Raw genomic sequence first — 24,535 nt, 5'->3', positions numbered from 1 at the left:
TTAACTGTAAAGCCCAACACTATAAAACCCTAGAAGAAAACATAGGCAATACCTTCAGGACATAGGCATGGGCAAAGATTTCACCAAAAGCAATTGCAGCAAAAGCCAAAATTGACAAATGGAATCTAATTAAAACTAAAGAGTTTCTGCACAGCAAAAGGAGCTACCATCAGAGTTAGCAGGCAGCTTACAGAATAGGAGAAAACTTGCGCAGTCTATCCATCTGACAAAGGGCTAATATCCAGAATCTATAAGGAACTTAAAACAAATTTATACAAGGAACTTAAATTTACAAGAAAAAAAAAACCCATAAAAAAATAGACACTTCTCAAAAGAAGCCATTTATGTGGCCAACAAAACATATGAAAAAAACTCAATGTAGGCCGGGCGCGGTGGCTCATACCTATACCACCAGCACTTTGGGAGGCTGAGGCAGACAGATCACAAGGTCAGGAGTTTCAGACCAGCCTAGCCAACATGGTGAAACCCTGTCTCTACTAAAAATACAAATAAAAGTTAGCTAGGTGTGGTGGCGGCCGCCTCTCTGTCGTCCCAGCTACTCGGGAGGCTGAGGCAGGAGAATTGCTTGAACCCAGGAGGCCGAGTTTGCAGTAAGCCGAGATCATGCCACTGCACTCCAGCCTGGGTGACAGAGCGAGACTCCATCTCAAAAAAAAAAAAAAAGCAAAGCTCAGTGTCACTGATTATTAGAGAAATGCACATGAAAACCACAATGAGAGTGGGGTACAGTGGCTCACGCCTGTAATCTCAGCACTTCAGGAGGTCGAGGTGGGGGGGATCACCTGAGGTCAGGAGTTCGAGACCAGCCTGGTGAACATGGTGAAACCCTGTCTCTACTAAAAATACGAAAATTAGCTAGGCATGGTGGTGCGCACCTGTAGTCCCAGCTACTTGGGAGGCTGAGGCAGGAGAATTGCTTGAACCAGCGAGATGGAGGTTGCAGTGAGCTGAGATCACGCCATTGCACTCCATACTGGGTGACAGAGTGAGACTCCGTCTCAAAAAAAAAAAAAAAAACCCCAAAACAAAACACAAAAACAGCGCAATGAGGTACCGTCTTATACCAGTCAGAATGGTGATCATTAAAGAGTCAGGAAACAACAGATGCTGGAGAGGATGTGGAGAAATAGGAATGTTTTTACACTGTTGATGGGAATATAAATTAGTTCATTGATTGTGGAAGACAGTGTGGCGATTCCTCAAGGATCTAGAACCAGAAATACCATTTGACCCAGCAATCCCATTACCTGTCTCTTATACACATCTAGATGTGTATAAGAGACAGGGATCCAGCCGTGATTCACATACTGCATTTGGTTGTTACGTCCTACTAATGTTTTAAAGCCAAGAACTATTTTTCCAGTTTTCATGACATTGACTTTTGAAGAGACCAGGCTAGTTTTCTTTTCCCATGATCTGGATTTGTTTGATTGTTTCCTTCTGGTGTCTCCTTATTTGTTCCTATGTTAACGGAGAATTTTTTTTTTTTAAAGATTGGAAATGTTACAGCATGCATATTTATAAGCTGATGAGAAAGATCTGGTCTCTGCATGGGTTGTACATTATATAGACTTTGGAAACTTTTAATATGGCAGGGCTAAAATATGTACATTGGGTGATTTTAAGGAGAAAAGGGTGTTTCATTGATGCCTTTCTCCAAAAAGTAACCCTTCAGGAGTATTCTGTGGTAATCATTGATCCATGTGGAGAATTTGTGTGTTAATCTTAGAAACTGCTTTGCACATTTTCTCTTTAAATTTGTCAGTGGATGGATTGGTCTGATTTTTCTCTTCCCACCCCTTCTTCTCTAAAGATTTATGATATTCAGACTGGCAACAAGCTGTTGACTCTGTTTAACCCAGATCTTGCCAACAACTACAAGAGGAACTGTGCCACCTTTAATCCTACAGATGATCTTGTCTTAAATGATGGCGTCCTCTGGGATGTCCGCTCTGCACAGGCCATCCACAAGTTTGACAAGTTCAATATGAACATCAGTGGTGTTTTCCATCCGAATGGACTGGAGGTGATCATTAATACTGAGATTGTATCCTTTACAATCGTGTCTTACCTTCCATTTGTTGTCTGGTTTGTGGTGCAGAAATAATGTGTTCTATCTTTACACCAATACCTGGTTAAAGTATCCACACTGGTAATAATATGGTGCCTGTCCTTTGGTTTGAAATGTTAGTGAAATCTCCAAAGCACTGTTGCCAGTGTTAGTAATTACTGACAACTTTCACTAGCATGTTTTCTATGTGTTTGTAAGAGTGACCAGTTTCCTACCTCCCAATTCTCCAAAAATTCAATTAGCTCTTATCTGTCTTCAGAAGGATTTGACTTTTGCACTATAAAAATCACTTGCCACATAAGAGGAAAATGAAGTACTACTGTTGGGAGGAAAAGAGCTCTTAAAGCATTCCTGTATATGAGGATACCCTAGGATATTTTCAGAGACATCATGCAATAATATGCATTCTACATGTATTTGTTTTACCTTGATCTCATTGACTTTTAAAGTGTCAGTACCTGGCAGGAGGAAAAAAAGTGATATTTTAGAATTTCCTCCCATGAGATTAGATAAGTTTTGTGTAAAACAGCTTTCCTTGACCATTCCCCTCCTAGTGGGACCTTCGAACTTTTCATCTTTTGCATACTGTTCCTGCTCTGGATCAGTGTCGCGTGGTGTTCAATCACACGGGAACAGTGATGTACGGAGGTAATAAATCTTATTGTTCATTGTTCTCTTTCCTTCTGCTCTACCCCTTCACTTAGTTTGATACTTCTTTTTGGAACCATCTCTCACTTGTGAACTAGAAAGCATTTGAGAGTTGTAACATAAAAGATAAAAAATTGGTAGTACAAATGGTGACAAAAGATATGAAAATAATGTTGATTTAGGGTGAAAGGCAGCTGACTTTGAAGATAACAAGGAAATCTTGTGTGGAAAGAAATTTCATGCAGTATTTTCCAGTGTATCATTATGAACTTAAGAGCTTTTGCATTTATTCTCTTCTGGTGTTGTAAGTCTTGTAAGTACTATAACACTTCTTGGAGGTAGATGAGAGGCTGAGGATATTATTTGTCACAATAGGTGGGATATGCAAGGAAGATGCTCTGAGAGGAGCTAAGTAGATGCAGAGTAGATTTATGTACAAGGGAATCTGTATGTAAACCTATATACAAGTAGATTGTTTTGATTGGCCATTAATGTTTTCTGCACTTGTGAAGAGGGGATGTTTGTGATTCTTAATAGTGTTTCCTCCCCAACCCCCGCTCAAGCTATGTTGCAGGCAGATGATGAAGATGACTTAATGGAAGAGAGGATGAAAAGCCCCTTTGGGTCATCCTTCCGAACATTTAATGCAACTGACTACAAACCTATAGGTAAGCAGGAAGGGACAGACATTGATCATGTTGTCATGTTTTGGTGTTCCTTATTTAAGGTCCTTCATTTTCTGGAGGCCTGTAATTTTTTATTGAAAAACAGAGGAGTTATGGAAATACTTTTGAGCAATCATCCTGAATTCCTTTAGAGGAAAAGCGGGTTTTAGGGTCACAGCAATAGTCCAATCCCAAGTCTTCTCATGTTCTATTTTCCAGCAACCATTGATGTGAAACGGAACATCTTTGACCTGTGTACAGACACCAAAGACTGCTATCTTGCTGTCATTGAGGTAAAGGGAGCTTGCAGAGGCCCTGCTCTTTTGTTCTGATGTTTAGGATAATTTTCAAGTTGTATTACATTTTGTCTGATATAAGATGTAAAGTCAATACATTCCTGAAGGTAGATTATTGATAACCTATTCATTTGATGGGGCCTGGGAGATGTACAGTACAAAGAGAAATAGTAAGAAAATCCCAATATAAGACAGCTTAAAGTATCCTATCTCCTTTTTTTCTGGACTCACACTGTCATCCCTTTCTCAGAGGAATCTGGATCTCTCACCGGGTTTGTTCCCAGGGTGATGGTTCCTCACCAAGTCTTTTCATTCTGTTTTTATCCCCCTTTATGTGTCCTAGGTATAACATTTTCAGAGTCAGCCCAAGAATTTAGGGTATCAGAAGCTTTGATAATTACAAAGTCAGGGCTGAGGCGTGGATGAGGACCTTCTGAAAACTAACTGCTCCTTATGGACTGGGTGTTCTATTTCAGAATCAAGGCAGCATGGATACCCTGAACATGGACACAGTATGCAGGCTGTATGAAGTGGGCAGGCAGCGTCTGGCAGAGGATGAGGATGAAGAGGAGGACCAGGTCAGTGGTCTTTGAGATTTCTTTCTGCTGAACAGTGCTTAATAGAGGTTATGCTCTGCTTTTTGCTGTAGGAGGTTTTAAAGGTCTGTTCAGCCTTTGCTACCTGTTGCCACATTCATAAGGCTTGTCATGTACCCTTGATCACTGAAACTCAGAAGAAATTTTATTACAAGATTTTAACCAGTATCTGATGGTCCTGTAAATTCCATTTGCAGATCGATTTAAAGTTTAGCAATCTCTGATTTTTTTTTTTTTTTTGAGAACGGAGTTTTGCTCTTGTTGCCCAGGCTGGAGTGCAATGGCACGAGCTCGGCTCACTGCAGCCTCTGCCTCCTGGGTTCGAGTGATTCTCCTGCCTCAGCCTCCCAAGTAGCTGGGATCACAGGTGCCCACCACCACACCTGGCTATTTTTGTATATTTTTAGTAGAGACGGGGTTTCACAATGTTGGCCAGACTGGTCTCGAACTCCTGACCTCAGGTGATCTGCCCACCTCGGCCTCTCAAAGTGCTTGGAGTACAGGCGTCAGCCACCGCACTCATCCTAGCAATCTCTGATTTTCATTTAGAGATTTCTTTGTGCCCTGTTCTGGCTTCAGATAAGCATCCCTTTATACTCCCAATGTCAATAAAAACAGAACAGTCACTTTGGTGAGATGGAGGTAAAGATAAGATTTTGATGCTTTGGAGAAATTAAACATATATAAAATGTGAGTAGATAATATCATGTCCCTCAGTCTTTGCATTTTGTTTTCATAGGGAATTTTAATATGTGGTTGTATTATGCTAGGTACTTGCCTGTGTGGTGTGTCAGTATGGGTTCTGAAGAGTTTCTCAAACTTCTGAGTTTCAGCAGACTTTTTCCAGCCTACAGGGCTCACACCACATTCTCTTTCCAAGAGTACACTCTCCAGGGCAGATTCTTTTGTCTACTTTTCTGAGAAGTATTTATTGCTGAGTGAGTACTATAAAGTTGAAAATGAATGACTAGGATTTGACTTTGCTCTTCAGATATTAAAGCAACTAAAAATGTTTTCTTTCCCAGTTCTTGAGTTCATTTCTGTTTCCCCCCCCACTATTGTATTCTTTAGTCTTGGTGCTTTGTCCCTTTTTTTTTTGAGATGGAGTTTTGCTCTTGTCACCCAGGCTGGAGTGTAATGATGTGAACTCGGCTCACTGCAACTTCCACCTCCAGGGTTCAAGCGATTCTCCTGCCTCAGCCTCCTGAGTAGCTGGGATTAGAGGCACGTGCCACTATGCCCAGCTCATTTTTGTATTTTTTTTTAGTAGAGATGGGGTTTCACCATGTTGGCCAGGCTGGTCTGGAACTCCTGACCTCAGGTGATCCACCCGCCTCGGCCTCCCAAAGTGCTGGGATTACAGGCATGAGCCACCATGCCCAGCCAGCTTTGTCTCCTCTTTAAGGGCACAGAGGTGCTCTGGATGAGGAGCAGTGGCATCACAGGACCGGGGAAAGTACAATTCCCTCAGTTTGCATTGCCACAACTCTCTTGCCCTCATCCCTCCCCTACTTTTTGATAAATCATGCTCAATGGTTAGGGCTAATGTAATAGTTTTCTCTTAGTGTCCTTTCGAAACAGCTTGTACTTACATTTAAAATAATTCTTTAAAAGCAAGAATTTTTGAAAATGGTAATTTTGTAAGGATGCAAGTCTAATACTAGGGCAAAGGACCCATGTTTTTTTCTAGTAGAACTTAGTACGGACTAAGCAAGGGTGTTTTGTTGAGATTTAGCTAGTTTGAGATTTAGCTATGTGTTTTACTGTTGGGCGTTACAGGTTATGAGCATATAATTTGTTCTGTAAATCAAATCCTTTGAATACTGCATCACCTGTACATCAAAGATGACACAGTATACCTGGATCAAATACACCTGGGTGAAAAAGCTAGAACAGAGACTCAACCTAAAATCCCCTGTGTGTGCTCTCTTGGTCTTCACTGTTCTGACTGCCTAAGCATGCGTTTTATTAGAGGCCCGAGATGATTCATGATCTGCAGAAATAGGCTTCTGAGCAGAGTGAGGAGACTCTTGTGTGGTGGGCAGCTGGTGGCCACTGTGGGATCACAGCAGAGCTTTCCTCAGGGCCTGGTAAAGGGTAATTAGGCCGTAGAGTTTGAAACAACTTCACCAAATGCTGCCAAGGATCTCCTAGTGTAGAAAGGCTTTCCTTTGCTGCTTTCCAGCTATATGGGCTCTATAGGGGCCTTGGTTTCATGGGTGAGAGGAGCCAGCAGTGTCTAAAGCTCATGTGAGTTATGAGATGTGCGTAGAAGGGAGAGGTTTTCTGATGAATCCTTGAGATCTTTGATTTATTTGTGACATGAATTTTAGTGTTTTCTTGAGCGCTGTGCTGTTAGAGCTTGTACATGTTTCTAGTCTTTCTGGGTAGCAGAACTTGGTATTAGGTCCTCCAAATTTCATGTGGTTGCCTTGAGTGGGTTTCTTAATACTGCCTATTCTTTTATTCTCACTTCAGTTTGCTACCTTACACACCGCACTCCCTTAATGCCTACTTTTTCATGTTAGTTATCATGAAACAAGACGTAGTTTATTCTTGGGTCGATATAGAGGGTGTAGTTGTCAAGCCATTTGCGTGTACATTGCAATGGTGTGGGTGACTGTCGACTGCTTTGTCCTCCATGGGTTTATTAATGACTACCAGGTATCAGTTCTGAATCAGGCTTCTTGGTTGTTACATGTTGAAGCATAAATCTGAGGCCAAAACTGGGTTATTTGTCAACATCATTATCCTAGCCCTCCCATATCCTTGCATTTTATAAAGCAGTGGGCGGCAGTCTTCTCTGGGAACCATCACCTGGGTCCATGTGATGCCTGGTGTCTGTCTTTGAGCAGGAGGTCAACTCAGAGGAAAGTTGAGATTGCCCTAGACACCTTGGGAGTTGGAAGGCTATTCTCTGGGTTGTCCTTATTTTTGCACACATGGAGTGGTGAGAGGCAAAGGCACTGGTGATTGGTGGCTGGCTGTGGAAGCAAGAGGCCACCATAAGGGAATAATTTAAGAGTTACACTCCTCTTATTTCCTGAGGCTTGGGTCAGGAAAAAGACTGACTAATTCTTCTTTTTTTCTGCTTAACTTTTGAGAAGTTAAGGGAGAAAGATATTAGGAAGGGCATATGGTAGTGGTCAGGATTTTTGACTTGGGTGCAGGAAGGAAAGCAAGAGGCTGCCTCAGCATGACAGCCAAGAGTGAGAGGGGCAGGCTCAAGAGGACTCAGGAGTGGCTCTGGGGCCCAGCATGTAGAAGAGCCAGAAAGCTTTCTAGCTCAGAGAAGACTATGTGGCAGGGTAGGTGTGCAACATGGCTAAGTTATTATTGTGGCTTCCAGATTTCTTAGGATCTAGGCATGTTTCACTCCATACTGATATTACAGCCCTTATTGACCATCTGGTGCATTTCATGTTTGAAGGACCTCTGTTAGAGAACTGCTTATCTCCTCAAACCCTTGGCATTTTGATTTTTGATTTAGAGATGTTTCAGCTGGGATAATATCATATCTATTTGAGTAGGTCTCCTTAGTAATCTTAATTCTGTTGATCCATGCTCCTTCTAGAATCTTGTGGTGGAGTTTGGCTGTTTTAACTATGTCCATCAGATTTCTTCCCACTGCCTCTCATGCACAATGTGCCAGCTTGATTTTTTTTTAAACTCACTTTCCTTTGTAGGAAAACCAGTCTCTAGTTTTACTTTGCTTTGTACGCTTCACCTGATTTTAAAACTAGAGACTTTACATTTTCCTATGAATCATTTGCTATTCAAAGTTTTGTCCTAGTCTAGATATCTGTTCTCAGGTTTTCTCAGATGTTCCAGATATGACTTATATGGCTCAAGGATACAGGCACCTGTGACCAACACCTTTGAATTTGCCTTTTCATTATAGTAAAATAAATTCAGAAACCTGAATGATCAGCCGCCATCTAATAAAATGGTCCAGCTTATATAAAGAGCTTTATTGAGATGTAATTGACGTGCCATAAAATAGTTGTCCTTTGTCCTTATGCTTAAATAAGTCTGGAGATTAAGAGGAAAGGATGAAAGGTACAGCTGTATCTAGATGAATGAAAACCTACACAATGTATTGAACAGCCATAAATATTTGGTTCCCAAGGCTGCTAGTCTGCCTACCTTCAGGCATTTGATGAAAGTGGAGATAAACTAGTCACCTATCAAAGCTCATTATTATCCATTAGAAGTTTGGTATCTGTTTCTTTTGAGACGGAGTCTCACCCTGTCACCCAGGCTGGAGTGCAGTGTTGCGATCTCAGCTCACTGCAACCTCTGCCTCCCAGGTTCAGGCAGATCTCCTGCCTCAGCCTCCCGAGTAGCTGGGATTATAGGCGCCCACCACCACACCCAGCTAATTCTGTATTTTTAGTAGAGATGGAGTTTCACCATGTTAGCCAGGCCGATCTCGAACTCCTGACCTCAGGTGATCTGCCCACCTCGGCCTCCCAAAGTGCTGGGATTATAGGCATGAGCCACCGCGCCAGGCCTGGTGCCTGTGTTTTTAGAAATCATTCATCTTTTGATTTGGCTTTTAGAAAAGTTATAAAACTGAAGATGAGTAATTGATCATTGCTCCTAGATTTTGACAAGCCAATACATTTTAGCTAATTATACTTAACCTTAAATTTATAAGAAAAAGCTCAACAAAGGAATAATGCTGTCTGTGTTCCACTCCATTTTGGCATTTGGGACACACTGTGTGCCGTGCTTCTTGTGTGTTCTCCACTGCCTAGAAGCAGATGGTAAAAGTCTTTACTGATTACACACACCTGGTTAGAGCTGTATGTGATGATTCCTGAAAGGCTCTTTTTCCTAAATAATTAAAATGTAACTTGAGTTAGATTCTGCCAGTGAGGAAAAAAAAACACAAACATTTATGACCCTAAAGTGAACCTATAGCTTTTAAGTACAGAAAAAGTATTTTTTAAAAAGTAGGCATTTATACATTTAGCAAAATATGACATGTTACATAAAGATCAGGATCAGATTTGAATGACTTTTTTTTTTGAGACGTAGTCTCGCTCTGTGTTGCCCAGACTCCACCTCGTAGGTTCAAGCGATTCTCCTGTCTCAGCCTCCCAACTAGCTGGAACTATAGGCATGTGCTACCATGCCAGACTAATTTTGTATTTTTAGTAGAGATGAGGTTTCACCATGTTGGCCAGGCTGGTCTGGAGCTCCTGACCTCAGGTGATCCACCCGCCTCGGCCTCCCAAAGTGCTGGGATTACAGGTATGAACCACCATGCCCGACCAAAGTGTAGATAGAAGGCATCTGAAGCCTATGTAGATTGAGAACTTATTAGGTTTGGGAGAACTGAACCTCTTGGCGTGGAAGGTGAGAAGCCAGTGTGAAGGTGGTGGTGAGGTGGGGATGAGAACAGTGTCTGTGGTAACAGGGTCTCAGGGTTGGCTGAGATCCAGAGCAGGAGTAGGCAGCATGCTTCCTCCTCAGACCAGGGCTGAAGGCAGGTTTAGATGTGGAGGGGACCAGAGAGCAGCAGAAGGAACTTATGCCAGTTGGCCTATTTTCTGTAAAGGAAAGGGGTGAGTTGTTTATCTGCAGGGCTTGGGAGCTTTGGGTAACCATGAAATTGATGTAGGTGGAATTAAGGAGAGAAGAGTTTTAGAATTCTTTCTGTAGGGAAATTTATTAGTACCTTAATTTAAAATGGTCTGACCCTGAATTCCTTGGAGCCCTAAAAGAAATCTTAGAGAATTGAAAAAAACAATATCCCTGGATCCAAAACATTATCTAAATGTTGTCAGAGTTGAGTCAGGATTCTAGCAAAATTTGCTTTTTTTAAAAAAGTTTTTATTTTGTTTTGAGTCAGAGTCTTGCTGTGTCACCCAGGCTGGAGTGCAGTGGCATGATCTCGGCTCACTGCAAGCTCCACCTCCCGGGTTCACGCCATTCTCCTGCCTCAGCTTTCTGAGTAGCTGGTACTACAGGCGCCTGCCATCATGCCCGGCTAATTTTTTGTATTTTTAGTAGAGACAGGGTTTCACCGTGTTAGCCAGGATGGTCTTGATCTCCTGACCTTGTGATCCGCCCACCTCGGCCTCCCAACATGCTGGGATTACAGGCATGAGCCAACGTGCTCAACCTTTTTTTTTTTTTTTTTTTTTTTTTAAAAAAAATGGGATCTCACCCTGTTGCCTAGGCTGGAGTGCAGTGGCACAGTCATAGCTCAGTGTAGCCTTGAATTCCTGGGCTCAAGTGATCCTCCTGCCTCAGCTTCCTGAGTAACTGGGAGTACAGGTGCGTGCCAGTGTGCCCAGCTAAGCTTTGCTTTTTCATTAAATAATTATTTTTAGTTTTTACTTTTTGGACCACTCATTATTGGAAGCTTTATTCTTTAGATCTGAAGGAGAGGAGCTCATGCCACCAATCAGTTACTTGACCAGCAGAGAATGCTCCTAAAATGGCTTCCTAGAATCTCTTTTGGGTTCTGCCACAGCATTTTGGATGGGTCTTGTGAGCCTCTGCTTCATGATCCCGGTTTCAGATTTAAAATTTGGAAAGTGAGTTTATGACTGTGTCCATGTGTGACAAAATACATGGTGAGAAATCAGCATTGGGCAATAAATACAAAGTAGAGACAACAAAGTGAGGTGCTGCTCAACTTGAGATTCAGGTAGATCTCTTTCCTACTGATTTCCCCTCCTCTCTCATGGTCACATATGATGTGTTCGTGGCCTTCTGGGATGAATATATATACATCTGCTTCTTCTGCTATAAAACTAAGTAAAATTTGGATTTGTCTGCTGCTGGAAGAGTTTGGAATGGTATGTAGTTCAAAGCTTAGACCCTGCTTGAAAATTTTCCAGGATTGCTCTTGATTTGGAAGCTTTTTGTTCAGTTCTTCTGGATCAGCTAACCCTTGATGTTCTTCAAAATGAAAGAGAATTGTCTTCATGAATTTTCTGGCCAGCCTATGCCTATTTGAGCAGTTTAACCTTTCATGTACCCACTCAACCATGGACCTTTAGTTGTGCTATCTTAAATTTTAAATATAAATGTTCTGTCCATGAAGCCTAAAGAGACACAGGGCCCTGGATGCTTTCTTCTTTACTTACTTTTAACTGCAGCACTTTGTTAGTGGATTAGCTAATTTTGGTCAAGTCTATGAAAATATGCCTGGAAAAAGAGGCAAAAGTTGTAATCTGGTAAGCACTTGGATGATTTTCCCTGTATTTGGACCCTGCTCTCCTCTCCCAGTTATTTGTATGAGCTTGTGTGCTTGTAGGGGCTGAGAGCCTGTCTGTGTTTCAGTTTAACATTGTTGCCTCCAGACACTCATAATTCCTTTGAGGTGGGTGAATGCTTAGTATTTATCCACTCACCTCTGGAGGGGATGTGTGGTCAAGGCTATGGAATAGTCTCAGGCCTTCTATGTGTGCGTGTGTTGGCACATACACACATACTCCCACAAAATCTGGTACAGACCATACATGCACTTGCACAAGTATTAGGAGTACTAGGTATTTAAAAGGGGCTCAGTTTTTCCAACATAGCTGGCAGAAATTTTGAAGACTCTAAATTACTGAATTACACAGTTTATCAAAAAGTCACTAGTGGTGGTTCCAAAATTACCAGAAGTCCACGAAGTGGAGCTACCCTGCTGAATGATCCTAGCTTATGTTACACACTGGTTTCTAATGGCTGGGTAAGCACAAAATGCTTGTTTTTTAAGTGCTTGGCAGGCACTAACACCTTTAAAATGAAAAAAGATGTAACCACTCAGTATAAGTTTTAAAATAATAAAAACCAAAAAAAATTTTTGTGCCTACGTCGGGCTTATTCCATCTTGACTTTCATTAGGTTGATGTATTAAATGAATTTTACATTTTATTATTGTAACAATTAGAATCCTTTGCTATTGGCAAGGCTGACAGTTGATGTTTGAGCAGAAAGATAAGTGTCCTGAGTGGCAGCTACATTTACTTGGGAATGCCTGTTATCCCTGTCGAAGCAAAGAGGTGGGTATCTTTGTGTCCTCTCCCTTTTGAAGGGAAACAGTTGGGATTCTAATGCAAACCTGAAATCTGTGGCAGATGCCAGAATGTACCATTTACAAAGCCCAGGGTCCCTAGAACAAAGTATTTCATTGATGTTCTGGTAATTTTCTTGCCTTTGGCAAGTTCTTGTAAGAATGGAAAGAAAGATAGTTTCTCTAGCATACTTTTTTTTTCTTTTTGGCTTATAACAGGAAATATGGGTTTCTGTTAGTGTTCTATATTTTAAGTCTTTTGTTGCAATGTTCTGATCAAATGTTTATGATAGCATGGTTAAGGAGCTTATCCACATTCTTGGTTAGAAGATCAAGGGCAAGAGCTTGAAGGGCTGAGGAGATAATGAGCAGCTGTGTTCTTCCATTTTGTTAAACTGTTGCATTTTAGATTCCAGGTAAAAGGATTTTTTCTAGTGCCTCAGCTGATTTCCCTTGCTTTGGTTGATGCAGGTGAGAAGGAAGAGCCCCCTTGGGTTCCTAGAAGATTGATGGGAGAGACTTCTGTGAAGCGAGTAGTCTGTTTCCTTGCATAAGGGCTGTGTGACCATTAATCCTTGTCTGAGGGGTGCTTTGACAGTCTTGGGGGACATGTGTGCCTATCTCAGCCATCACTGACAAGTCTGGCTGGCTCATGAAGTCTGTGTTCTTCTAGATCACTACCCCTTCTACTGACAGTTTCCCACCCTGTCCCTTTCGTCGACTTGCCATGTGGCCCACATGGGTCAGGCCTCTGTGCTTGTACTAATGAACCTTATGCTTTCTTACTAGGAAGAGGAAGAACAGGAGGAAGAAGATGATGATGAAGATGATGACGACACCGATGATTTAGATGAGCTTGACACTGACCAGTTGCTGGAGGCAGAGTTGGAAGAGGATGACAATAATGAGAACGCAGGGGAAGATGGGGACAATGACTTCTCTCCGTCTGATGAGGAGCTAGCAAACCTTCTAGAGGAGGGAGAGGACGGGGAGGATGAAGACTCTGATGCAGATGAGGAGGTGGAACTGATCCTGGGGGACAGTAAGTACAGGGCAGAGTTCAGGCTGAGCCTTGGCACCCAGGGCAAAATCTCTTCTTTTGTGCCTATACAACTTAGAGGGCAAAGCCATACCATGGTTCTGTGCCCTGTAACTTGATTCACTGTTCCGGTCTCTTGAGGCAAAGCACCTTTGCATCTCTGTCCTCCTCTCCTTTCAGACTATGGAACCCAACCAAATGGCTGTCATCTCTTACCTTTCAAGTAGAGATTGGCAGACTTTTTCTGTAAGACTAGACAGTAAATATTTTATGCAGCCAGGAACGGTGGCTCATGCCTGTAATCCCAGCACTTTGGGAGGCTGAGGCGGGTGGATCACCTGAGGTCAGGAGTTCGAGACCAGCCTGGGCAACATGATGAAACCCTGTCTCTACTAAAAATACAAAATTAGCCAGGCATGGTGGCACATGCCTGTAAATCCCAGCTACTTGGGAGGTTGAGGCAGGAGAATCACTTGAACCTGGGAGGCGGAGGTTGCAGTGAGCTGAGATCACACCACTGCACTCCAAAGCACATATATATATGTGCTTTGTAGGCCATATGGCCTTTATTGCAGCTCTTCAACTCTGCTGTTGTAGTGAGAAAGCAGTCATAGACAATACATACATGAATGAATGTGGCTGTGTTCTAATAAAACTTTGTTTTGCAAAAATAGGTGGTGGGCTTGTAGTTTGTCAGCTCCTGCTTTAGAGAATTAGCCTTAGAATGAAAGGCCAAAGCGTAGCTCTCTGCTCAGAGGCAGGGCTAGAATCGGTCAGAAGTAGCCCCTCATGAGGTGCTGTTCTTTTTGGGGTGAATTATAAAGAAATGCAGGCCTTCTTGTGGAGAAGCCCTTTCGTGTCTCCCTTTGGCTAATCCCTTCTAACAGCCAAGGGACAAATATTTTCCCTTTGGCTTCTGGTTCATTCACTTCCTTTTATTTACCTTTTTTTCTTAATCCAAATTTTGAGGAACAAACTCCAGTTTTTCTAGTTACTTCCTATTAGGTTTCTGAAGTCAAGTTGTCCCCTGACTATGGTAATGAATCCTGCAAAAATCAGCAAATAATTCAAAGAGCCTGTTAGCTCTGCAGCTGTACATGAATCTTCTTACCAAGGCTGTATTTTGAGGAAGCTTGAGGGTGGGAGGGTAGGGTAGTGTCTTCTATCTGTTCATCTGCTGTTGATCAACTTCTGTTTTTTCATACTTGGAGGCTGAGGTGATTCAGTGGAGTAGGTCGAAGCCATGGTCAGACATTGGGCAAGTTTTAATGAACGTTTTTGTCATATGTGAATAGTGAGACATGGGAAACAAGTTATACCTCCTTTCAATTACAGGTAGTTAGCAGGGCAGGTTGGCAGGGTCAGCAAACAGCAGACCAGCTGATGATGGTGCTCCCAAAATAAGACAGCATCACTTTAATTTTTCCATTCTTAATTTGAATATAAAGCCACTCAGTTTGTATTTGGCCTGTACAATTACTACCTCTTTTAGCTGTTTAGGAAATTCCTTCTTTCAAGCCAAAGGTATAATCTGGAAAACTTTAACTCTTATCAGTTATGAGAATGTTGTTACTTTATGAGAATATTTACAATGTGAAAATAATGGATCACAACTTGAGGACGTCTCAGAGTGGACTTCAGAATTGAGGTGGAGATGCAGAGGTGGCATCTGGTGCACACTCCATAGCTCTTCTTGTGTTTCATAGAAGATCCCAGCTGCTGTCAGCAAGCAGAGCATTCTTAGCACCCATAGTTTTGCCTCACACTAATCCTTTAGAGCAGTAGCTCTGAACCTTACTGGGCTTATGAAGAGCCCTTTTAGGATAGGGTGAAAGCCATAGAAATGATAGAAAACTACACCCATGTGCCCCCATGTACCTTTACATAGGCCTTGGAGTCTGCGGGGACTTGATGATTCCAGATGCAGAGCACTGGCTCTAGGAAGAGAAACACCTTGATTCTGAGACTTTTTTTTTTTTTTTTTTTGAGACGGAGTCTCGCTCTGTCACCCAGGCTGGAGTACAGTGGCTCAATCTTGGCTCACTGCAAGCTCTGCTTCCCGGGTTCATGCCATTCTCCTGCCTCAGCCTCCCGAGTAGCTGGGACTACAGGCGCCTGCCACCACGCCCGGCTAATTTTTTGTGTTTTTAGTAGAGACAGGGCTTCACCTTGTTAGCCAGGATGGTCTCGATCTCCTGACGTGGTGATCCGCCCACCTTGGCCTCCCAAAGTGCTGGGATATAGGCGTGAGCCACTGCGCCCGGCCTGATTCTGAGATCTTTATGTGTCTGTGCTTGTCAGCCCTGCCTCCGAAGCCTGTATGTTGTGGAGTGATAGGTTAAACACTACGGGGATTAATTATACCTAGATTGTCTTTGCCTTAGTGACCTTTCAGAATGGGAGGTCCCAACCAGGGTTTAGGACTGGGTCACTTCAACACTTGGAGAATGGGGAAAGGATAAGGAAGATAGAGAAAGGCGTCCTATGATCTGACCACCAGAGGGGAGTTGATGCCCAAGCCCTGGAGGTTTTCTCTCAGTCTCTGAGCCTGACAGTTATTTGCTTAAAGAAGATTGTGCTGTGATCTCGTTAAGCTGCATTTACAGTTCTTAGATGTGCGATAGCGTGGTTAAGATTCTTAGTTCTTAAGAGCTGCATAGCTGCTGGGCAGAAGGGTCTCAGGCCAGCGGGTCTGGCATTGTTGGCTTGTGGAGAGCACGAGTCCTGGGGGATGCGGTGGATGCTGCCGCAGGGATCAGGCAAGTTTGTGGTGTGGGGTGGGGACACGGTGCTGGACTTGGCTCTGGGGAGGAGGCCCTACACCTTCCTGTGACACTTCCTCCTGGAGCTCTTATAGCAGAGGAGCTGAGGCTTGCTTTGTTCAGCTGTGTTAGATAATAGTTCTTTGCCATCTCCATCTTGTTTTCCTACTCTTCACCAGTACAGTGTGCCCACTTAGACCCAGGAACACTGGTTTTGTCAGCCATTTCTTTTGCTTACTTCAAGACTTTTCTGTATCATTGCAATGCTTTTCTTGGTTTTCCTTTGTCCTCTTCAGTTTTCCTCCTAAAGGAAATTGTGTTTGGGGATGGTGAATGAAGGAAGGTTTGGGAACATGAATTGTTCTTTCTCTGTTTGTCTAAGAGTTGATTCTCTTAGGCACTGGAAAAGGCTGATGAGGGGATTCTTTGCATCTAGTGACTGCCCCTTAACACACTGGGCATTTGCAGGGCTCCAGCTCAGGGTTTGTCTGTTTTACGGGGGACCTGGTTAAAATGGTTTCATAGCCTCCTGAGCTACGAGTAATCAAATTGGGCACTGAGAACTTTCCTTTTCTTTGACTCAGTGAATATTAGAGTCCCTACAGCTAGGTACCCTGTTTCTTTCTGATTTTGATCAGCCAGACATGGTGTATCTACCTCATCTCGAGGGTCCTTTTTGCTACCACTTAAGTTTCACCCCTTAACAGATCCTTCCAGAAGTGTTAATGTGTCCATATGCTGCCAGAGAAGGCAGATTGTCAAGCAGAGAGGGTCCTCATCAGAGACAGTGCTGTCTTCCAGGGCGTCACACTGCTCCTGCTGGCCTCCTGCCTCTGGATGGGTAGCTGCTTCTCCTGTATTGCTGCAACTGGCCTGCACCTTTTTGGGAATATAATTTGCAGACCATATTCCGAAATTACAGAGGCATGAATGTAGGGTGACTATCTCTGTCTTGGTGGTTGGTCTTCTGAGGATCGAAGGGTGTGACTAAGGTATTTCAGAAAAGATACATCTCTCACTTTTGCCTGGTCTTAGCCTGCCTTTCTAGTAGTGGTCTCTTGAGGTCAGGCAGGCCTGTGCCCATCCTTGAAGGACACCAGAGGCCAAGGGCCATAGAGGCTCACTCACTGTCCCCTCAGCTCTGCCCCTCTGCAGCCATTTAAAGTGGCATGGAGGGGAAGCTTCAGATGGCACTCGCTTGATTCCTTCAGCGCCTCCCAGGCAAGAAGCAGGGGCACCGTGTCCAGGCCCTTAGGAGAGCAAAAGGTCCCAGGGAGAATACAGTTGCCAAGCAACAGGAGTATTCTCCAGAGCCAGCTCCAAGCAGTTAATTGATGTGTTTTCTTCTTTCTGGAAACTGGTATTTAACCTTGCTCGACCATGAATGTATATGAGTGCAGGTGCTTCCTTATGAAAGCTTCCTATAGGCCTAGTGTGTAATCTTGTCTCTCCCTATTCTTCCCTTTCAGCTGACAGCTCTGACAACTCTGATTTGGAAGATGACATCATCTTATCCCTGAATGAGTGAGGAACCATCACTGCTTGGAAGAGATTCTTGGCAGGCGAGAAACTGAGTCAAATGAATTCAGAACATACTCCCTTCTCTTTCTCCCAGGGCTGTCTGTCTTTTAAGGAGCTGCATGCCCTGCATTCAGAGGATTATGGCTTAGAGAGCCTCATTGGCATCCGAGAGTCCTTCCAGAAACAATAACAACCACAAAAATGACAACAGGGACTAGGCCCTACTCTGCACCCCCGACCCCCACCCCACACCATTTCCTAGAATGGACATATCTTTCAAGGGAAAAAAAAAAAACATGTCTCTGGGGTATTTCACAATATATTTTCTTTGTATAATGTTCTTTACTTAAAGAACAAGAAATAGTTTTTTATAAAACTTTAAAAAGGAAAAAAAAACAGGCATTTATAACTGAGGGTATGAACTTATATCCACCAGGTCTCTTGTCCCTGCACTTCATTTTCTTTGGAAGAAAATGATGTCTAAATAACAATATAGAGGCATTTTTACATACGTATTTAAATGAAAAGGAAAATCGTGGTTTCTTAAATTGATAAGGATTAAGAATATTTTATTATAAATATAATATATGATTTTTTAACCTGTTTTGTTGCCTCATATGCTGTCAGGTTAATTTGTTTTCCTTCGTGCCAGAATGGGGGAGGAAGACACTCTGTCTGCTGGGTAAATGCCTAAATTCACTCACCTTCATGGTTTGGGGGCAGCATGGTCATTGTGGATATTGGTTTTGTGGAGTTGAGGGAACTTAGGATATAAGTTCACTCCCTCTATTTTTCTTTGTGATTCAGTTTTTCAAAAATCTTTTTTTCTTCCCTTTCTCCCCAATGTGGAAATTACAAATCAAAGGCCTTTTTCTTTAATGTAAAGTGTATTTATTTAAAAAAAATACAAAATAAACTACAAGTCTGTCTTTGTTTATGGCCTTTCCCTATTTTCTTTTACCCAAGTGGGGTGTGTCCCTTTTTTGCAGCTCTAGCCACGCCATAGAGGAGACACCTTCCAGGAGAGGCAGGGAGAGCATGTTCTGCCCACATAGAGCACTCCAGGGAGGAAAGTAGCTTACTCACAGTGTCTGCCTCTGCCCTGTAGCTCTCTCATGGGGAGGACCTGCTTTTGTAAGGGTAATGTGGAGAGAGGAGAAGTCAGGGCTGTGTCCCCTGTGGACGCAGCTCTCTGTCCTCATGTTCTGGATCCAGTAGGCTGCTCCCAAGTACAGATTTGGTGGAACTGGAAAGGGAGGTATTCTGGGAAGTTTTGGAGGATGCAGCTGGCATAGCTAAGGAGTGAGAGCATTTTGGCCTTCTGTGTAGCTGGGGCAACGGCCACTAATGTTTTCTGAGAGGGATTGTGACGGTGGACTTGAGCAGTCCTGGCAGGTTTGGGGTAGTGGAGCTTGGTCTGTGTTTGTAGAAAGATACTTCAGAGGCCCCTAAAATTGGCCTATGGTGAAACTGTGTAACCATCAGGCAAAGGACCAGGGATTTCTACCTTTTCACTCACCCACCCCACCCTGTTTTCCATTCTCACAATAAATACAAGATCATAGTCTCTTTCTTCGTTTGATTTTGCCCAAATAACAGCTGCTCAGTTTGTTACATAGGTATTATCCAGCTAAAGTGACTTCTCTCCCTTAACAGAGAGAAGAGGGGACAAATTTGTGAAGTAAACAAGAAACACAAGATGGCTAAAACTCTCCAGGGGCAGGTAAAGCCCTGCTGGGCTTAGGAGCACTATAGAATTGGCTGTACACACTGAAGTGGGTCTGTGTCACACAGGTATTTCTTAGTCCTCTGGAGAGCAGAGGACTCAGCTCTTTTGCTTCATGCCTCACTTTAATGGTAGTTAACACTTAACCAGTGGAATAGTCTGACTGCTGGTACTGACCAGCATCAGAAGAAAACAGGTTAACAATCAAGAAGTAGTGAAAGCACTATATTCTAGTCATTAACTCAGTGGAGCCAGTCTCAACTCTGCTGGGAGCACCCACAGGTCTCTAAGGGGGAGATAGGAACTATAATAGGGAGGCAGAATTCGGGTTGGCTTGACAACACACCCTTAGGAACATGTGCTAAGGGGCTAAGGAAGCATCAGCTCTCTTCCTTATTCTACCAGGGCTCAAAATCGGAGTCACATAGGAGGCAGCATGAGAACAGTGGCACACCACCGGTGAGGCAAATGTTGCCTTTTTGTCTTTAAGCAACACCTTAGACAGGACCTGAACCCTGGGTGGGGTCACTGGATGCCTGAAGTAAGAGTTTTCTCACTGGGGCAGTTTCATAAAATCATCAGGGCATTGACCACCTGACTTCCCCTCACTAGTGCTGGCCAAGGCCCGAGAGTTCACAGAACCTGCTGGGTCTTAAGAGCCAGAGGAAGTGGTTGAGGGCCAAGAAAGAGAAGGAAGGTCATGCCAGGGTGTTACTCCTCACCAAAACTTGGCAGTTCTTTTTGGGGCCATGGGGCACCTTTCTCTGAAGAGGGGTTGGATAAGGCAAAGGTTGAAGTGTCTTCTCCAGGCACGTTTTCTAGCATGTTTCCTTTTACTTGGTTCTGTCTCAGAAAGCTGGGAGGTAGATTCTTCCGGGTCCTGAGCACCTGCTTCATGAAGGAAGATAGGTAGCCCAGAGAAGTTTTGGACTTACATACCAAGGCAGCTCTGGCCTGTGACTCAGGCGTTTGTTGGAGATCTGCAGGAAAAACCCTGCAGTGTGCCTTCAACAGGACAAGACCCACTCCTGTTTCTGGCAGTGCCAGCTACCCTGGAATGGTGGCATGTCCTGCTGTACCCAGCTGACTTGCTAGGTACCTAGCAAGCTGTGACCACAGCTCAAGTAAAAACAGGCAAATAAATAAACATGTTTAACATGTCCTTGTGTTGCTGTTTTGTTATGAACGTGCTTGCTCTCTTGCGAAGCGCCTGTCCATTCCACATCACCGAGGGGTCTACAAGAGCACTGCCAAGTGTTCTTGTGGACCAGCGTGGCCTCTCCACAGCCTGCACTGAGCCCCAGCCTCTACTCTCAGGTGTCACTCATGCTGCCTCATCCCAGCTCGGGTAAGGGACCAGACCTGGCGAGAGGATGCCACGGCCAGCAGAATCTGGAGTTCCTGGTTATCTAGGGGCTCATTCGCTTACCAGAGCTTCTGTTCTCATCAGCCCTCACAATATTCCCTTTGAACATCCAAGGTGCCACACAGACACTCTGAACAATGGCATTTGGGGTGTTCCATGGTGACAACTGTGTGCTCTGGTTTTCCTCCCTGGCCCACACTGTCCACACCACCTCTGCATCCCTTCCCTCCCCAACTGGCTTGAGTGGCTTCAACCTCTAGCACTGCCTGACCCCTCAGTGACTTGTGACTTACCCCCAGAAAAATATTATTTCCCAATGGGCTCCACCTCAGCATCAGGGTACAAAGTATAGGCACATGCTCTGATCTTGCACCTAGGAAACCGTCACATCAGTTACCAAGGGCATCCCCTAGTCCACTGTGCTCCCCTGTAGCTTTGTAAAAGTACTTCAGTCTAGAGGTTCAGTATCCCCCACAAAGCTCTAGGTATGACTGGGCACAGGCCTGCTCTATTACCCATCAGCCCTGAACGACCCAGAGAAAGCCAAAAATCACAAACATCTAGGCAAAGTTCATAAGTAAATCCAAGGAAGGCAGCCTCCAACCCTCCATTCCAGTATTTGGACTGCTGGGCCCCTGGGAATATGAGGCAACTCCGTCTCCCAATGCTGGATATCCCCGGGCTGAGTGAGGCTAAAAAGGAGGCCAAAACGGAGGGAGCCTGGACAGATCAGGGGCCCTGAGACCCCCTGGCATCAACAGTGCACAGCTTCTCTTTGTACAAGACTACACAGCTGCTGAAGGCTACCTGCTGCCAAACATGCTGAGTGGGCACTCTGTCCAACAGCCACAGCTCAAACTGATGATGGACACACACACCGTTTAGGGAAGAAAAAAACCATCAGTAGCTGCTAACCACAGGCCTTGGGCTCACCCCATCCCTTCCTTTGCATGGGCTCTACTCGGGCTTGTGTGGCAGGGTCCAGAGCCCAAACTGAAGCTTGCCTGTCAGCCAAGATAAAAATGAGTGATTAGAGTCCAGACTCAGCCTGAAGAACTGAGAGGCCGAGAGTGACCTATGCAGCAGTGGTGCTGGAAAGATGACGTAGGACATTCGTGTACATGCACTAGGGAAGTCTTCGATTCTTAGCTTGATTAAACCAGGACTCTGAACAGGTTTAAAAATCCATCCTGACAAAGGTTTTACTGACAACTTTCCATACAGTTGGTCAAAAAATAAAAAAATACAGAACCACAGCAGACAGTATCTTGTACACTAGAAATCAACATAACCGGATTCCCTTCTCATCATTGTTAAAAAAAAAAAAAAAAAAATTCCCCCAAATTCTAAGAACTTAGTTTTGGTGCTGGACAGGACTTTGATCCCCACCCAAATGAACCAAAATAACCCAGGAGATAATTCAAACCAAAGTGGTAAGGTAGACAGGGGATCAGATTTTTAAAATAACTGCTTTTGTGACACAAACATGACGCTGGGAAAGACAGGCTTGGGCTAGGCAGTGTCTCTGACGATGACTATCACCATGTGTTCTTCTTCTAGTTTGCCCAATGTCCTTAGTGCTGACTGGAGGTACTGCTGGGAAAAGTCGCAGGGTGGGAAGGCGTAGAGCATGCCTGTGCCATCTCTGCCCTTGGACCCCCCCACTGGCAGGCTGATCACCCCTGCGGCCTGCTTCTGTTTCAAGTAGGAGACCAGGTTCCTGAGAAGCCGCCTCTGCAGACCTGGCTCCACTGTGGGCATCCCTTCAGTGCCAAGTCCACTGGGGGTTGCCTGGGTGGCTAAGAGGACCGCATAGCCATTGGGGCTCCCCTGCTTGATGCGTCGTGTGACCTCATCGAGCTTGGGCTGGTCCAGTCGAAGGCGCTGGGCAATCTTCAGCTGGGTCAGCTTGCTCCCAGAAGTGTGGTCTTTGAGCAGACTGCTGATTACCCCCTGATCCCCCTCTAGGATGTGCATAGACGTGGGGAAGCAGCTGTTTTTCAACACCAGAAGCCCATTCCAACCCAGCTGTAGTGTCTGAGCATACTCTGAAAGATTCTTCAGCTTTTTGGTCTCATGTTTTGGCTCTTCAAGAGGCTTGGGCTCGGCCTCCGTGGGCCGGTGATTGCGCTCGCTGTCTCTTGTCTTCTTCCCATGGGAAGAGTCTGCAGCCTCGTGGTGGTGGTGGTGGTGGCCCCGTTCCTCAGCCCCGTGTCTGCTGTTGCTGAGGGAGTTGCTGCTGGACTCCTTGGTCCCTTCACTGGAGTGGTTCTCCTTGCGGCTGCGCTCAGGGGTGCGGTCGGAGCCCCGCTCTGACTGCTGCCCACTGCCCTTGGTCCTGCTCCGTTCCTCATAAGGGGAGTGGGTTGTCCTCCCACGGTCACTGGAAAGGCTCCTCCGTTTCCGCCTCTCTTCCCAGGGCTTGGGCAAACCACGGTCCCCATCTCCCCCCCAACGCTCACCACTCCGGCTGCGCACTGAGCGACTGTAGCCCTCAAGGCTGTTTCGGCGGTCAGAGCTTTTACTGGGGCTGGTCCAGTCCCCTTCCAAAAAAGTCCGGTCTCGGTCTGAGTACAGAAGGTGTGGGGGCGTCCTGTCCCGCACCAGGTCGGTGTCCAGGTTGCGGTGCCGGGTGTATCCATCCGTCAACAGCTCATAATGCACAGGGAGTGGTGAGGGCTGGTACTGCTGGGGGTACCGAGTCTCCTCTGCTTTGGCAAAATCCACGCGGAGCCTGCGGTCTGGTCCACCCAAGGGAAAACCCCTCATTTTAGCACAGGCGGCCTGGGCTGCATCCAAGCTCTCGTACTGGATATAGGCAAAGCTATCTCCTTTGACGTGATCAATGGTCCGAATGCTCCCAAAGCGGTCAAACTCCCGGGCCAGAGCTGCCAGTGAGGTGTTAGGTCCCAGGCCACCCACCCAGAGACGAGTGGTGGGGTTGGCCTTGCCATAGCCTATCTTAATGGGGTTGCGACCAATCACTCGGCCCGACATGGCCACCTTAGCCCTATGGGCCATGTCCAGGTTCTGGAACTTGAGGAAGGCATAGGCACCACCTTGGCCACGGGCAGGTCTCTTGATGACCACCTCCTCGATGATGCCATATTTCTCGAAGGCCCGTCGCAGCTCCACCTCAGATACGCTGTGGTCCAGGTTCCCAATGAAGAGGTTGCGCGTGGCCCGCTGGTCGTCCTCGGGCATCAGGTCCTCCTCACACACAGTTGGGTAGCCATAGGGGCGCCCACGGTCGTCGTACAGCCCGTAGTAGTCCAGGGCCCGCTCTCGGGACAGTCCCACAGCGGCGGCAGCGGCGGCATCCAGGGCGAAGGCTGCGGCGGCGTGGCGGGCGCGGGGCTCCCGCAGGGGCGGGGCAGCGACGGGGGACAGCGAGCGCTGCTTGTACTGGTAGCCTCCGTGCAGCGGGAGGTAGCCGAGCGGGTCGGTGGGCGCGGGCGGCCCTGGGGGAGGCGTGGAAGCGGCGGCGCTGCTGCTGCTACTTCGCCGACTGCTCCCGCCGCCGCCGCGCAGGTACACGGGCTCTACCTTGAGCGGGCGGTCGTAGAGCAGCAGCTGGCGGGCCAGGGCGTGCTGGCGGGCCTCGCGCGCGTCTTGTGGGTGCCGGAAGTTCACGTAGGCCACACGGCCCAGCTCAGGCGTGTGCGACAGGCGGAGGCTGATCTCGCCGAAGCGCTTGAACTGGTGGAAGAGCCGGTCTTCGAGGTGCTCGGCAGGCAGCGCGGGGCTCAGGCTGCTGATGAGCAGCGTCTTGTACTCAGGCGCGGCTGCGGATGAGCCGGGACC

The 24,535-nt window shown here is 45.5% G+C and overlaps 2 protein-coding genes across 4 annotated transcripts in view; one reads left to right on the top strand and one right to left on the bottom strand.

The window, feature by feature from the left end:
- VPRBP (Vpr (HIV-1) binding protein) overlaps positions 1-20,526 on the top strand; it is a 119,123-nt gene extending 98,597 nt beyond the window's left edge. For 2 of the 3 annotated variants that reach the window (XM_011992494.1, XM_011992492.1), the window contains 8 exons: positions 1,835-2,068; positions 2,647-2,740; positions 3,304-3,408; positions 3,625-3,698; positions 4,178-4,279; positions 13,107-13,359; positions 17,588-17,680; positions 19,296-20,526. In XM_011992494.1, coding sequence (XP_011847884.1) covers positions 1,835-2,068; positions 2,647-2,740; positions 3,304-3,408; positions 3,625-3,698; positions 4,178-4,279; positions 13,107-13,359; positions 17,588-17,646 — 921 coding nt within the window. In that variant the 3' untranslated portion in view covers positions 17,647-17,680; positions 19,296-20,526. Of the gene's footprint in view, positions 1-1,834; positions 2,069-2,646; positions 2,741-3,303; positions 3,409-3,624; positions 3,699-4,177; positions 4,280-13,106; positions 13,360-17,587; positions 18,575-19,295 lie in introns of those variants that run through there. The other variant, XM_011992493.1, reaches the window with a different exon arrangement.
- Positions 20,527-21,903: 1,377 nt separating this feature from the next.
- Positions 21,904-24,535, bottom strand: part of RBM15B (RNA binding motif protein 15B) — a 3,598-nt gene continuing 966 nt past the window's right edge. The window contains exon 2 of the mRNA XM_011992511.1: positions 21,904-24,535. Coding sequence (XP_011847901.1) covers positions 22,244-24,535 — 2,292 coding nt within the window. The 3' untranslated portion in view covers positions 21,904-22,243.

This window comes from Mandrillus leucophaeus, unplaced genomic scaffold (assembly GCF_000951045.1).
Source record: "Mandrillus leucophaeus isolate KB7577 unplaced genomic scaffold, Mleu.le_1.0 Scaffold412, whole genome shotgun sequence".
NCBI classification, from domain to species: domain Eukaryota; kingdom Metazoa; phylum Chordata; class Mammalia; order Primates; family Cercopithecidae; genus Mandrillus; species Mandrillus leucophaeus.
Note: the sequence above shows the minus strand (reverse complement) of the source record. Positions and strands in the feature narration are given on the sequence as shown.